Source organism: Geotrypetes seraphini, chromosome 6 (genome assembly GCF_902459505.1).
Source record: "Geotrypetes seraphini chromosome 6, aGeoSer1.1, whole genome shotgun sequence".
Lineage (NCBI taxonomy): Eukaryota > Metazoa > Chordata > Amphibia > Gymnophiona > Dermophiidae > Geotrypetes > Geotrypetes seraphini.
The window spans coordinates 50,215,812-50,229,292 of NC_047089.1; the positions used below are offsets into that span (position 1 = coordinate 50,215,812).

Below are 13,481 nucleotides of genomic sequence, written 5' to 3' on the forward strand. Positions count from 1 at the left end.
ATTCAGGGAGCAGCACTGGGCCAGGCTGGAGCGCAAAAAAGCTCACTCCTGCCTTGTGTGCCGCTGCTGCAAGATATGAAACAGCCGTCCAGCGAGGGAAGGGCAGGAGCACGGAAAGCTTGCTCCTGCTGATACACCGGTGGACCAAGTTTCAAGTTTAATAAAATTTTGATTAATCGCTTAATCTTGATTCTAAGCAATGTACATAATAAAAATACAGTGTTGGGGAAACAAAACCACCAGAATTTAAAAAGGTACTGGGAGGGGGCGGGTGTAAAAAAATTGTTAGTTGGCTGGGACAGATCCCTCCTGTCCCGGCCTACCATTAGACCAACAAAGGGGGGACAGGTTACAGAGCCTGGCAAGAAGAGGGGCTGGCTGCATAGCCTGGTAGGGCAGTGAGGAAAGGGGGCTGGGTGCAGAGCTTGGTAGCGCAGGAAGGGAAGGGAGCTGGCTGAAGAGCTTGGCAGGGCTGGGGGCTGGGTGCAGAGCCTGGCATGGAGGGGGGACAGTGCAGAGCCTGGCAAGGAGTGTGGAGAGAGGTTGTAACCCTATACTTCTACTAAGACTAAGGGGTCCTTTTATTAAGGTGCGCATTTAGCGTGTGCTAAGCTTTAGCGTGCGCTAAATCGGTTAGTGTACCTTAATAAAAGTATCTTAATAAAAAATTTGGCCTTTGACTTAGGGCTCCTTTTACGAAGGTGCGCTTAGGGCCTTAACGTGCGCAACAGCGCGTGTTAAATTCCCAAGCGCGCTAGCCGCCACCGCCTCCTTTTCAGCAGGCGGTAGATTTTTGGCTACCGCACGCTATAGCGCGTGGTAATTTTGTGTGTGCGCTAAAATCCCTAACGCACCTTCGTAAAAGGAGCCCTTAGTCTATGTTATAGATTTTGACCTCTTATGTGATTGAGATTGACACCCCTGCTCTGCACACTTTCTCAATGAGAAAAAACTGTGGAAAACACAATGTTCTTGACTTTCCTTTTATTTCTTCCCAGAAAAATCCGCTGTTCGATTTTCCTTAGATTTCTTTCCAGAAAAATCTTCAAACAGAATAAAATATTTGTTTACATGGATCATACAAAAGAACAACTGATTTTTCTGGAAAGAAATCAAAAGAAAGTCAAGAACACTGTGTTTTCCACATTTTTTTCTCATTTGGATTTCTCCTTCTTATGTGGACTTTTGGGTCTTCTTTTTTGTGTGCTTTGTACTGTTCTACATGCTTTCTCTATTTCTCCATACGACATGTGGGTTCTCTTAGATCAGTGGTCTCAAACTCAAGGCCCGCCAGGTACTATTTTGAGGCCCTCAGTATGTTTATCAGAATCACAAAAGTAAAATAAAACAGTTTCTTGATCAAATGTGGGAAGGGGTAAAACGCGGACCTCACGGATCTAAACCTGTACGGCCTTAAAACTCTGAGGTCCGTGTAGTTTCTGTCACTGACAGACCTTGATGAGATTTTTGCACTGACGGGTCCGTCTCAGCATAGGGAGGGAAAAGTGTTAGGATCCGTCAGCACTAAAAATCTCTTCGAGGTCTGTCAGAGCCAGAGACTAGTGCTGGAGCGGCAGAGCAGAAGACAAGAGAGCGGGGACATAGGTTTTGGACGTGCGTTATGGAAAAGAAGTCTCCAAAGTCCAGCACTAGTCTCTGGCTCTGACAGACCTCAAAGAGATTTTTAGCGCTGACGGATCCTAACACTTTTCCCTCCCTATGCTGAGACGGATCCGTCAGCGCTCAAATCTCATCAAGGTCTGTCAGCGACAGAAACTACAAGCGGCAGGGACACGGACCGACACGGACCTCAGATTTTTAATGCCGTACGGGTTTAGATCCGCGAGGTCCGTGTTTTACCCCTTCCCATCAAATGTCTCTTTAGCTATAAATGACAATATTATTATTAAGACTTAGCCAAAAGGAAAAATGTATAAACTATAAAGAGTTTTATCTCATGCAAAATTGTCATTTCTTTAATAACACATTAACTATTTTTTCTGAGGCCCTCCAAGTACCTATAAATCCAAAATGCGGCCCTGCAAGAAGGGTTTGAGTTTGAGACCACTGCCTTAGATAGTGGCTAATATGGATGGACAGGCAATAGGACATATGTTTTTTATCTACTGTACTGCCATTTTCTCTGTTTCTGTGTAGAGCGGGATAAGAAAACATGTGAAGTTTCCTCCTCTCTTCTGCACTTCCGTAGAACTGGGAATCCCGGATGCTGCATTAACACATGTAAAGAAAAAATAAAAAATAAACAGCTGAGTGGAGGAGAGCACCGGGCTGACAATCAGGGAGCTCCGTTTAAATGCCAGTGGACCTATACAGGACTGTATTTTACTTTGAGCTATTACTGAGAAAAGTGAGAGCTATATTTTAAATACAAATTAAGCCAGAGTGAGGCAGCATTGATGCAGCTGTGTGTATCTGCAAGGTGCTGCTGAGTTAGTGGATGTAATTTGAGCTGCACAGCAGGAGGGAGGGAAGACAAAGGCAAGGAGGAGGGAACGAGGGGGGGAAGAAGCCGAGCGGCCTCGGTAGAGCAGAAGCAACATCAACGCATTTTATAGTTTCAGTCAGCATCATGCCTGTCTTCAGGAAAGTGAGAGCAAATTCTGCCACGGGCAAGTTAGAGACTTTCCACATCGTCAGGTAAGGCGGGATCCCCCACAAAGGGCAGAACCAAAGCGCTGCCTCGGGGCTGAAGGGAAGCTGCTGTTTACTGTAGTCAGGGGTTCCGGTAACCGGAGCTGCCTCCCCTCTGTTTCAGGCTCCAGCTGACAAGTCATTCATTCCACTCCTCTCACTTGTTACTGCAGTGTTGTTTGCAGTGTAGGGCAAAATTATTCATCTAATTTCTGTCTTCTGTTGAGAGCTGTGCATTTTCTGGTTGTTATTTTGGCAGCCTGCAAAACTTCTTCATTATCAAATGTTCCCTTGATAGGTGGCTGCAGTGGGAAAAGGTTTCTTTGCTGGGTTTCAAAGTTAGGGAGCTGTGCGCACACACACGAAACAGCTATTGCTAGGAGTGTGTGGTGTTAATGGTTAGAGCTACAGCCTCAGCCCCCTGAGGTTGTGGGTTCAAATCCCAAGCTGCTCCTTGTGACCCTGGGTAAGTCACTTAATCCCCCATTGCCCCAGGTACATTAGATAGAGTGTGACTGTGAACCCACCAGGACAGATAGGGAAAAATGCTTGAGTACCTGAATGTAATGAAAAACTGTGGATACAGATGTTCTGGAGATAAGTTATTATACACTGACATATAGAAACATGAAAATTCAATTAAAAAAGCACAATGATAAAAAAAATACAGTGATAAAAATCCAACCGGACCCTACATGGTCCGTGTTTCGGCGAACACGTCTTCCTCAGGGGTCGAAACTCACATATAAAGAATTGGACTGAAAACAGTCTATTGTCTTTAAACATGGGAGCAAAGAGTACTGCTGACAAGCTGAAGTAGCAAAAAAAAATGCTTATCTGTGCTGTTCTTTGCTCACATGTTTAAAGACAATAGACTGTTTTCAGTCCAATTCTTTATATGTGAGGTTGCAAACCATTGGACCCCCTGAGGAAGACGTGTTCGCTGAAACATGGACCGTGTAGGGTTCGGTTGGATTTTTATCACTGTATTGTTTTTATCATTGTACTTTTTTAAATTGAATTTTCATGTTTTTATATGTCAGCGTTTAATAAATTATCTCCAGAACATCTGTATCCACAGTTTTTTTGTTTTCATCGGTGGATTGTTTTCACTGTGGATTATTGGGTCTCCCCATTTTTCTTTGTTGTACCTGAATGTAAACTACTTAGGCTACAAGTGGTATATAAATACTTAAATAATAATATGTGCTTTCAAAGACATACACCCCCTCTTTTATGAGCGCATAGTGCGGGTTTTAGCACCGGCAGCAGCAGTAACTGCTCCAAAGCTCATAGGAATTCTATGAGTGTCGGAGAGTTGCCCTAAAACCCACGCTATGCATTCGTAAATGAGGGGGACAGTTAGGAATGAAAATTAAAATAGCACACACTATGCTAGTGTTCATTCATTGGATAAATGGAGGGTAAGGAGAGGGAGAAATTTTTAATTTACTAAAAATAGGTGCTATGAAATGAGGAAAAATGAATGCCCCACTCTAATTCGTTAACAAATCTGATGTGAAGATGTGCAAGCAATTTTCCTCTTTTTATTACTAAACTGACATTTTAGATCCATTTTCAACTTGCTTTTGATAAGGTTTAGCTGATCTCACTGATGGCAGATTTAGGGGCTTTTGTACTAAGCCATGGCAAAATCTTTGACTCGGCATGTGATAAGGCAGGACTTTCCCATGTGCTAAGCCCCAGATAGTATACTAGCGGATTGCCCAGCATTGCCCGGATAATTATTATATCCCAGGTATGTATTTATCCCAGTTATTTATCCCAGTCTCTGAAGCTCTAGACCAGGACTGTCCAAGTCCGGTCCTCGAGATCTACTGGCAGGCTAGGTTTTCAGGATATCCACAATGAATATGCATGAGCCCTGCTCTAGACGTAGCAGTTCTCTCGTGCAGCGTCGCAAGTCTTTATCCCAATCTTCTATTAGACAAGGAAAGGAATCGTGGACATCTTCGTTTTTAGCAGCACAAACGGCCCTCTCAGGAGCGTCAGTATTCATCTCAGTGAGTGTCTGAAGCTCTAGATGTAGCAGCTCTCTCACTCAGCAAGAATAGCCCTTTCTAAGGGGAGGACCTTGGACTTAAATGGCATCAGAAATGTCAGTATTCATCTCGGCGAGTCCGAAAACTATGGATTAGACAATAACCTTCATATCCTCACGCTGCTGAACTGTTTCTGAAGCTCTGGATGTAGCAGCTCTCTCTTTCATATCCTGTAGTCGGGCCTTACACTGCTGGACTGTCTCTGAAGCTCTAGATGTAGCAGTTCTCTAACAGCATCACAAGTCTTGTATTCCTGTCCTCGGTAGTTTCTTGTCTACGCTGTTTCATTTTTTTTGCTTTAAATTTTTGTGGAGACATTGTTACAGCAATATCTGTCATTTTGGAGGCATTGTTATATGTCACCCCCTTCCCACCTCCCCACCCCCCCCACAGTATTTCCCCCCGGATTGTAAGTGATATGTATACCAAGTTTGGTTGAAATCTCCATACATTTCAGAGTTATGCTGCAACATACATACACAGATACATCCTATTTTATATATATAGATTAAGGATGTTTCCAATTTGTTAGTGCCCCGGGCCGCGGTAGAAACCTGCACTGTGATTTAGTAAAAGGAGGCCTTTAATAGACTGCAGAGGGTGTAAGCAAAGATGGAGCATATAGATAAGATAGAGTAGCAGGAGTAAGAAAATAAGGGACTCATTTAAAGAAGTTGCATATGAGGTCAGAATGGTGCTTGAGAATTTTCAGCTAGGGTAGGAATGGACAAACATTCAAGTCGGATGCAAAAGTAGCAGAAGCGGCTTTATATGGATACCTTATCTATATAAGATAAATGCAGAATTGCCCTTTGAGTGCTCAATTCTGTCACTTGTGTATACAAAATGTACAGAATACCAGCACCTTACACATTTCAATGGCATCACAAACATCTAAGCGCTATTCTGTAAGGGCAAACTTGTCTCTTATCCCTGGATTTTATATATGGTGTGTAAATTTTCGCACACTGTTGAGGTCCGCATGCTGTGACTTAATTGGCTAATGTGCTGGGCTGTTAACCATCAATAATAGGATGCCAACAACCAATTATTGATGTTAGTTGGCACCATCTGGCTGCACGCTATTCTATCATGCTGGGCACCTAAATTCCATAGCATGCAACCCATAAGGGGGTGTGGTCATGGGAGGGGCCAAGGTGGGTCATGGATGTTCCAAAAGGTTGCAGGCATTGTTGTAGAATAATGGGTTTATGTACCCAGCTTGGGCGCCAAGATTTACATCAGGCATAAATCTGGCACCCAGAGCTGGATATGGAAGCGAGTGCTAAGCACTGTTCTCAGCAAAAAGCTATCACTGAGGATGCTCCCATGTTGGCCCTTTAACTGTGTATATACATAGGATGATTCTATAAAGCTGTAGATACATTTATTTATTTAATTCGTTTTCTAGTCCGTTGTCCCCAAAGAGCTCAGAACTAGTTAGATTTAACATATATAATTTCTGTACAAGTTTACGATACAAGTTTTTATCCTAATTTGATACATGCTAGGGGCTAATAATATACAGTTTACTGTTTTCAATTTGTTATGGTTGTCCTTTCGATGCAAGGTTTCCTGTACAAGTTATATCTAATTTGACATACAGAAAGTTACAGTGTAAGATAGTGGTTCCCAACCCTGTCCTGGAGGACCACCAGGTCAGTCGGGTTTTTGGGATAGCCCTGATGAATGTGCATGAGAGAGATTTGCATATAAAGGAGGTGACAGGCATGCAAATCTGCTCCATGCATATTCATTAGAGCTATCCCAAAAACTCGACTGGCCTAGTGGTCCTCCAGGATAGGGTTGGGAACCACTGGTGTAAGATACAAGTTATCCTTATGTGACACATCCTGGTTCTGGTACCAATATACATCTCTTTGTAGTCTATCGGTCAAGGGCAGGGGTTTGGGTGAAGAGGTATGTTTTCATTGCTTTTCTAAATCTGAGGAGTCCTTCAAAGGATCTGATCTGCAGGGGGCAGTTGATTCCAGTGGCTCGATATGAAGTGGGAGTAGGACTGTTAGTTTGCGGTTGAAGGGCACAACCAGGGGGCATTTTGAGGCATATTTCATCCTGTGAGCGCGGAGGGACCAGTTCGGCATGTACAGCGGAAGCATAGTTGTCAATTAAGCCGGCGCCATGTCATGCAAGGATTTGAACGCTAGCATCAGGCCCTTGAAGACATAACGTTTGGCTACAGGCAGCCACTGGCTAGAGTTTGGGAGACAGGGTTGCGGCCACGGAGGTTTTTCAGAAGCCTAATCACCACATTTTGAAGATAAGCCAAGTGTAGTTATAGGGTAACTTTAGTATTCCCTAGTGTATATATAGGATGAAGATGGTGTGTAAATATTGTTTACTTGGCCAAATAAGTAGCATATGAAACTGTATGGAAAACCATCACAGAAACAAGCTAACTCTGACCTGTTACACCATTACAGAAGCATTCCTATTGTAACGCCATCGCAGAAGCTCATGTAACCACTCTGAATTGCTCCTCAGTCATTAGTAGCAGTATAGAAGCTTTCAGTAAACAATAAACTGACATTTTAACCCTCTATATTGTACAGGTTCTCAATTTGCCACCCAACCTGCGGGGAGTATCATTATGTTACTACCTTTACCAAGGCAGGATTAAATCTTTTGATAAAATCAAAAGAAAACTGGAAACACCCACTGTTAATAAGCAAGCCCATATGTGCACAAAGTGTGATAATATAACACAAGCAGAACCGAGAGTACAATACTGCTGCATTAGTCGTCAAGTAGTTTCTGTAGTTGCCATCCAAACAAAAGTGTAGACATACAAGACTAGCTCTGAAACCAGTCAGACTGTTCAATTCATCAACCGTGCAGACAGCTACACAAAGACATTTCCAGGCATCCTTGATACTTGTTAGATTTATGTCAAGGTTAAGTTGGCCGTGAACGAGAACGGAAACAAAAGGCCTGGCCATTAAAAAAAAAAATTCTTCTGTGTACTTAAAATGCTATTGAAACAAACCAAGGTACAGTGAGTAACTCAGATGGATGCCTTTTCTCATTAAAAGAGAGTGTAGAAGCACAGCATTCACATTATGCATTGAGAGGAGGATCCCTAGGGCTCTGCAGACTCTCAGCTACTTTATATGGCTGATCCTGCAGGGGATTATTATACTGTATGCTTCTTCTCATAAAAGATAAACTAATTCTTTGGAGGTTTTGCATCATCCTGATTCAACAATGAATTGTACAACTTTTATACAGAATACTTACAGAATTTTATTAATGCAAATAAATGTAACTTATAAGAGAGGCATGGCCTAGTAGTTAGAGCAGCTGTCTCAGTACCCTGAGATTTTGAGTTTGAGTCCCACTGTAGCTCTGTGTGACTCTGGGCCAGTCACTTAACACTCTATGTCTAAAATATGTCTAAAATATATAAACCACTTTGATTGTAACCAGATAGAAAAAAGGCAGTATTTCAAATCCCACCCCTTTACCTAATATCCTTTAGTTGAAGGCCAATCCAAAGATTAATAAAAAAATGCGGAAGAAACATGTCTTCTGTGTAGCATCACAGAACTCCTGCCAAATGCCTAGCACAAATGGTCCTATATTGTGTCACACCGTGAACTTGCTCAGTAGTTAAAAGTTAAACTGCTATTCATCTTTCAGATACATCTACCCCCTAATTCAAGAGGTCATGGCAGCCATTTTGGAAAGGCAGCCACTAGAAAGTGGGCTTCTATTCTGCTCCCACCACTTCTTCTGGACCACCAGCAGCTAGGCTATGGGGGGGCATGTTGGCAGGGTAGGAAGGGAGTAGGGGGTGTGTGGTCAGCGGCTAGGGGAGAGAACTTGGAGAGGGAGGCGATGGGGATCAGGATCAGAGGGCCTCTGCATATTTTTTCTGTGTACCATAGGTAATGCTGAATTACATTGGATGTTGTTTTTGGATATAGAGTATTTGGACATCCTTTCTTGTTGGTGAATATTTTTTATGTTATACAGGTATTTACCAATATTCAGCTGGCACCCACATAGCTAAGCAGATAAATTTAGGACTGCTCATTTACCATTCTTACCCCCAGGCTGCTGCTATTAATGAGGCCTTGACCTTTATGCCAAGGGTGAACAAGGGAGAGAAACAATGAGATGCAAAATGGAAGGGGGAGATCGCACAGTGGGAGGGTGCACACTTTCAATTAAAAATCATGTATGCAGTACTATTTTATGGAAACCAATTTTTAACATGAGTACTTCTTTACAAAGTAGAAAAGTATACACAAAAGTAATTAAATACAAAAAGGGTCTCCTTTTGTAATTCATTGCAAGCAAAAGAACTCAAAAATACTGTATAATGAAGTAATGTAACAAAGTATTTTTACTTCATTACAACCCAGTCACGCATCTGGCTGATCTTAGTACTGCTTTGGCCCTGTCCTCATGCCTTTGAGGGTCTTCTTTTACTCTTTCTGCTAATTTGTTCCTCTCATAGTAGATTGGAGTTTTTATGCCACTCTCAGTGCCCTTTCCCTCTCTTTTGATTTTGTGGGGTCTTCATGCTACTCTTGATATCTCAGAATGATACTGCCTCTGTGGCAGACACCTGTCTGTGGAAACAGAAAGTTGAATCAGAGGGGGTAGGATGTGGCAGAAGGAAGGCTCTGGAGCTATCCTGGGGCAACATATATTAATAGTTTATGCAGCCCATAAAGGCAAATTTGAAGAACCAGGAAGGAAAGAAGAAGGAGAGTTGCTGGGACCCATGTGAGGCTTGAGAAGAGAGAGGGGGAGGGATAGATGATAGACAATGGGTGGGGTTAGAAGAGAAAAGAGACAGATGCTGGAATGCAGAGGATGGAAGGAAGAAAAGGGGAGAAATACCGGACCCACGGAGGGATGGAGAAAACAGGAGGAAGGAAATAAAGTGAGAAATTATGGCCCTGAGGGGATTGTGGGGGAAAGAAAGAGGGAGAGAGAGAGAAGGATACTGGACCACTTGGGAGGTAGGGGAAATAGGAATGATGTTGAACCACATGGGAGCTAGGTAGGATGAAAGAGGGGATAAGCTGGAAATAAAGAAGGATAGGGAACAGAGGGCAGATGCTGGGTTTGGGGGAGCATAGAGGAAGCATAGGGGCTGGGACACAAAGAGGGAGTGATACTGGACAGAGAGAGGATAAGGACACAAAGGAGAAAGGCTGGACATGAGGAAGCATATGGACACAGAGGGTCAATGCTGGATATAGGTGGGATATGGATACAGAGTAACATTGCTGGATATAGGAGGATATACTATAAAATAAACAAAAAAATATATAATAAAATTTTAAAAATATATATAAATGATAATATAGTGCTCAGTAAGAGATCAATGCCACCAAGTTTCAAGTTTATTGATTTTTAATATACCGACCATCAACAAGTATCTTGACTGGAAACGGCTTGATCTTAAAACATCATAGCACCACCTATCTCTCTCCTATTACCATCTATTAAACACTCGAAAAAGATGATATAAAAATGTAACTTATCTTATAAAAGACTGTTTATCATCAGGAGATGTGTAGTTCACCAATTGCAGTAGGCAGGAGGAAATTATAGTTCACCTTGAATAGCCATTACCAGTCTGTATAAATCCCCAAACGTGAAAAATATTGAAAAAAATGAGAAATAAAGTAATGTTACTCTACACACACAAATTTTTTTTCATAATCCACGACAGTAGAGTTCAAATCATGCAGTCTATATCACATCAACTTGCCATCTTCCTCAACACGAAATCGTGTTTCACCAATTGCTTCATCAGGAGGAAGAATCAAATTCATAAGAACATAAGATTAGCCTTACTGGGTCATACTAATGGTCCATCTAGCCCAGTAGCCTGTCCTCACGGTGGTCAATCCACGTCACCAGTACCTGGTAAAAACCCAAAGAGTAGCAACATTCCATGCTACCAATTCAGGGCAAGCAGTGGCTTCCCTCATGTCTGTCACAAACAGTTCACTGTAACACAAAGCTAACATGAGAAATAATAAGGACACTGAGGATAGGGGGATAGAGACAATGGGACACAGGGGTAGGGGATAGATACATAGAGGGGTGATGCTGAACATAGAGGGAAATAAGGATACAGTTGGGTGATGCAGGACAGGGGGTGGATTGAGACATGGGGGACATGGGGGAAGGATAGAGACATAGAAGGGTGAGGCTGTACACAAGGGGAAGGATATCTACACAGCAGAATCATGCTGGACACAGAGAGATATGATGGGAGAAAATGGGGACACAAAGGGCAAAGGCTGAACAGGGAAAGATAGTCAAAGAGAGATGCTGAACATGGGGGAAGAATAGAGACAGGGACAGGAGATGCTTGATACAGGATAGGGATTCAGAGGGAAAATATTTGGTGGGCTTGGAGAAAGAAGAAATGTTAAATGGACAGGAGGTCCCTGGCAAGAAAATTAGGACAGACGAAAGCAAAAACCAGTGTCTGGGACCAACACAATTAGAAAAATAAAAGGGTCAGATAATAATAGTAGAAAAAAGAATTATATTTTCTATTTAGAGATTAGACTATGTCAGTTTTTGGAATGTACATCTGCCAGAGCTGATACTAGACGTGACTGAGGCCCAGGGTGGAAATTTATGAAGGGATGCCAAAATCCAGCTTGTACCTTCTTCAGCTTCAGGCAGGCTTAAGGCCCTCTCTAGCCAGGAGACAAAAAGCGGTTGCCCTGGTTGTACAACCCTAAACCATCCTTGATATCTACTATCTTTATATTTTGCACAGAACAGTTTGAATTGCATATCTGGATTCTTGGGATTTCAGATTAATTACTGTCTACTGTATATACGATATTTCTATTTCCAGTTTATGACCACTTATCCTGAATCTGTAATAATTTGGCTTGTTCCATTTTCCCATTAGATGTACTGATGTTCTAGAGCTCACTAAAATATTTGCAGCAGAGCACGGCCTTTTCATAGATAAGGTCTTTATTTTGGAAATTAGTGATGGCATGGTAGATTTTCTCTTTGCCATGGGTGACTTTTTGTACGATTTTGTATTACACAATATATAGAATTTTGTATTACTTCACAATATATGTTTATTCAAGTCTAATGCTGAGAGGGTTTATGTTGCTGTTACTGAGATTACTTACACTGTTAAATGTAACCAGGTTTTAATATTTTCTTTCTAAACAGCCTTCTGAGTGAAAAAAGACGGCCCACAACCAGAGCACAAGCATCTATTCGGCGGGCTCAGACCACTCTAGGAGGTCGCCGGCTCCCAACTGCTTCTACGTTTTGCTCTGTAGAAGAAGTAGAAGAGGATTCTGCACCACCAGAATGGCTGGAGAGGGAATTAATGAGAAGACAAAGGAGACATTCCATAGGGCTTATGAACAATGTAGATCAGAATGCAATTATCCAGAACCAGGCAGATCCTGCTAGAAGCCTCAGCAAAGAAAAGGTAATATTTAAAGGCCTTCATGAGATTCACTTTTTATTGTTCTTTGTGGAAAGACAAGTAGTTCAAATCATGATGTGCAAATAATACAAGCTGAATATTTTACAGTTGCTTGGAATGTCATTTGGTCACAGTTTTACTAAGATTAGCGATGTGCATAAATTAAACCCAATTTCCTACTTTAATCATGAAAAACAAGACTGGTAATAAAACCTAAATAGATAAAATAATGTGTAAGGGTAAAAGTGGTGCAAAGAGGGTAGTGCTTCAGGAGGGAAAGACTGGTATAGCACATCCTGGAAGCTAAATGGAAACTGGGCTGGTGGGGGGTGGGGATTCTTTAAGGAGTTGCGAGTTATGTGTTCCCAGACTTGTGATTGGGTGTGTTGGGAAAGTTGGGGGTGGGGTGGGGTGGGGGAGGAATTGGCATATGTTTGCATATACCTCCAGGCTTGTGGTTTCTTGTGATGTTGCTGTATTTGGGATCTGTGGGCTGGGGAGGGGAGGGGGGACTGTCACTCTTTGGTTTTTGCCCCCCCCCTTTTTTTTGTATACTTTGTACTGTTCATGGTTTTCTTATTGGCTAATAAGAGATGACTCACTTTTCCAGACATTGGAAAATGAGAGGGGGATGGGGGATGGGGGAGTGGGGAGTGCTTTCTGATGGGGGGCCTGGTGGATTGTGTTGGGGCCTTGGAGGATATCAGAGTACAGTCGTCTATGGTAGGTAGATTTGATTTGTAAATTACTTACTTGTCGCATTGTCCGTGTTTTGTGGTTCTTTCTTGTTAATAAAAAAGATTTTCACTAAGGAGTTGCGAGTTAATGGTGGTATTCTAGTCTTTTAAGTACACACATAGATGAAAACATCTGCACATAAATAAGTAGTTTATGGCTGTGCATTATTCAGTACAAACCAATGTTCAATGTAGCATACTTAGTTGGTGAGTATTCACTTGAGTGCAGCTTGAGTGGAATGTAGGCAGGGTGGAAGGAAGGCTAAATGGAAGCCAACATGGTTTACAAGTGAGGTGAAGGAGGCTATTTGAGCTAAAAGAACAGTGGCATGGTAGGGGAGGTCGGGGGTGGCGGATCACCCCAGGCACCGTCAGTGCAGGTGCCGCCACCTCTACCCCCCACACCATGCTCGCGCCTTCCCTTCCCCTACTTCCATACCTCTTTAAATCTTTGTCTGTGTGAGCAGCCTCTCTGGCCTGTTGTTCGCACCAGCCTGGCTTCCTTCTGAAACACTTCCTGTCGCAGGACCAGGATGTGATGTCAGAGGGAAAGCCAATGCTGGCACG

The 13,481-nt window shown here is 42.5% G+C and overlaps 1 protein-coding gene across 1 annotated transcript in view; it reads left to right on the forward strand.

Annotated features, from left to right (window-relative positions):
- The first annotated feature begins 2,531 nt into the window (after nucleotides 1–2,531).
- LOC117362997 (WD repeat-containing protein on Y chromosome-like) overlaps nucleotides 2,532–13,481 on the forward strand; it is an 88,415-nt gene continuing 77,465 nt past the window's right edge. The window contains exons 1-2 of the mRNA XM_033950115.1: nucleotides 2,532–2,658; nucleotides 11,913–12,180. Of these exons, the coding sequence (XP_033806006.1) occupies nucleotides 2,591–2,658; nucleotides 11,913–12,180 (336 nt within the window). The 5' untranslated portion in view covers nucleotides 2,532–2,590. The remainder of the gene's footprint in view (nucleotides 2,659–11,912; nucleotides 12,181–13,481) is intronic.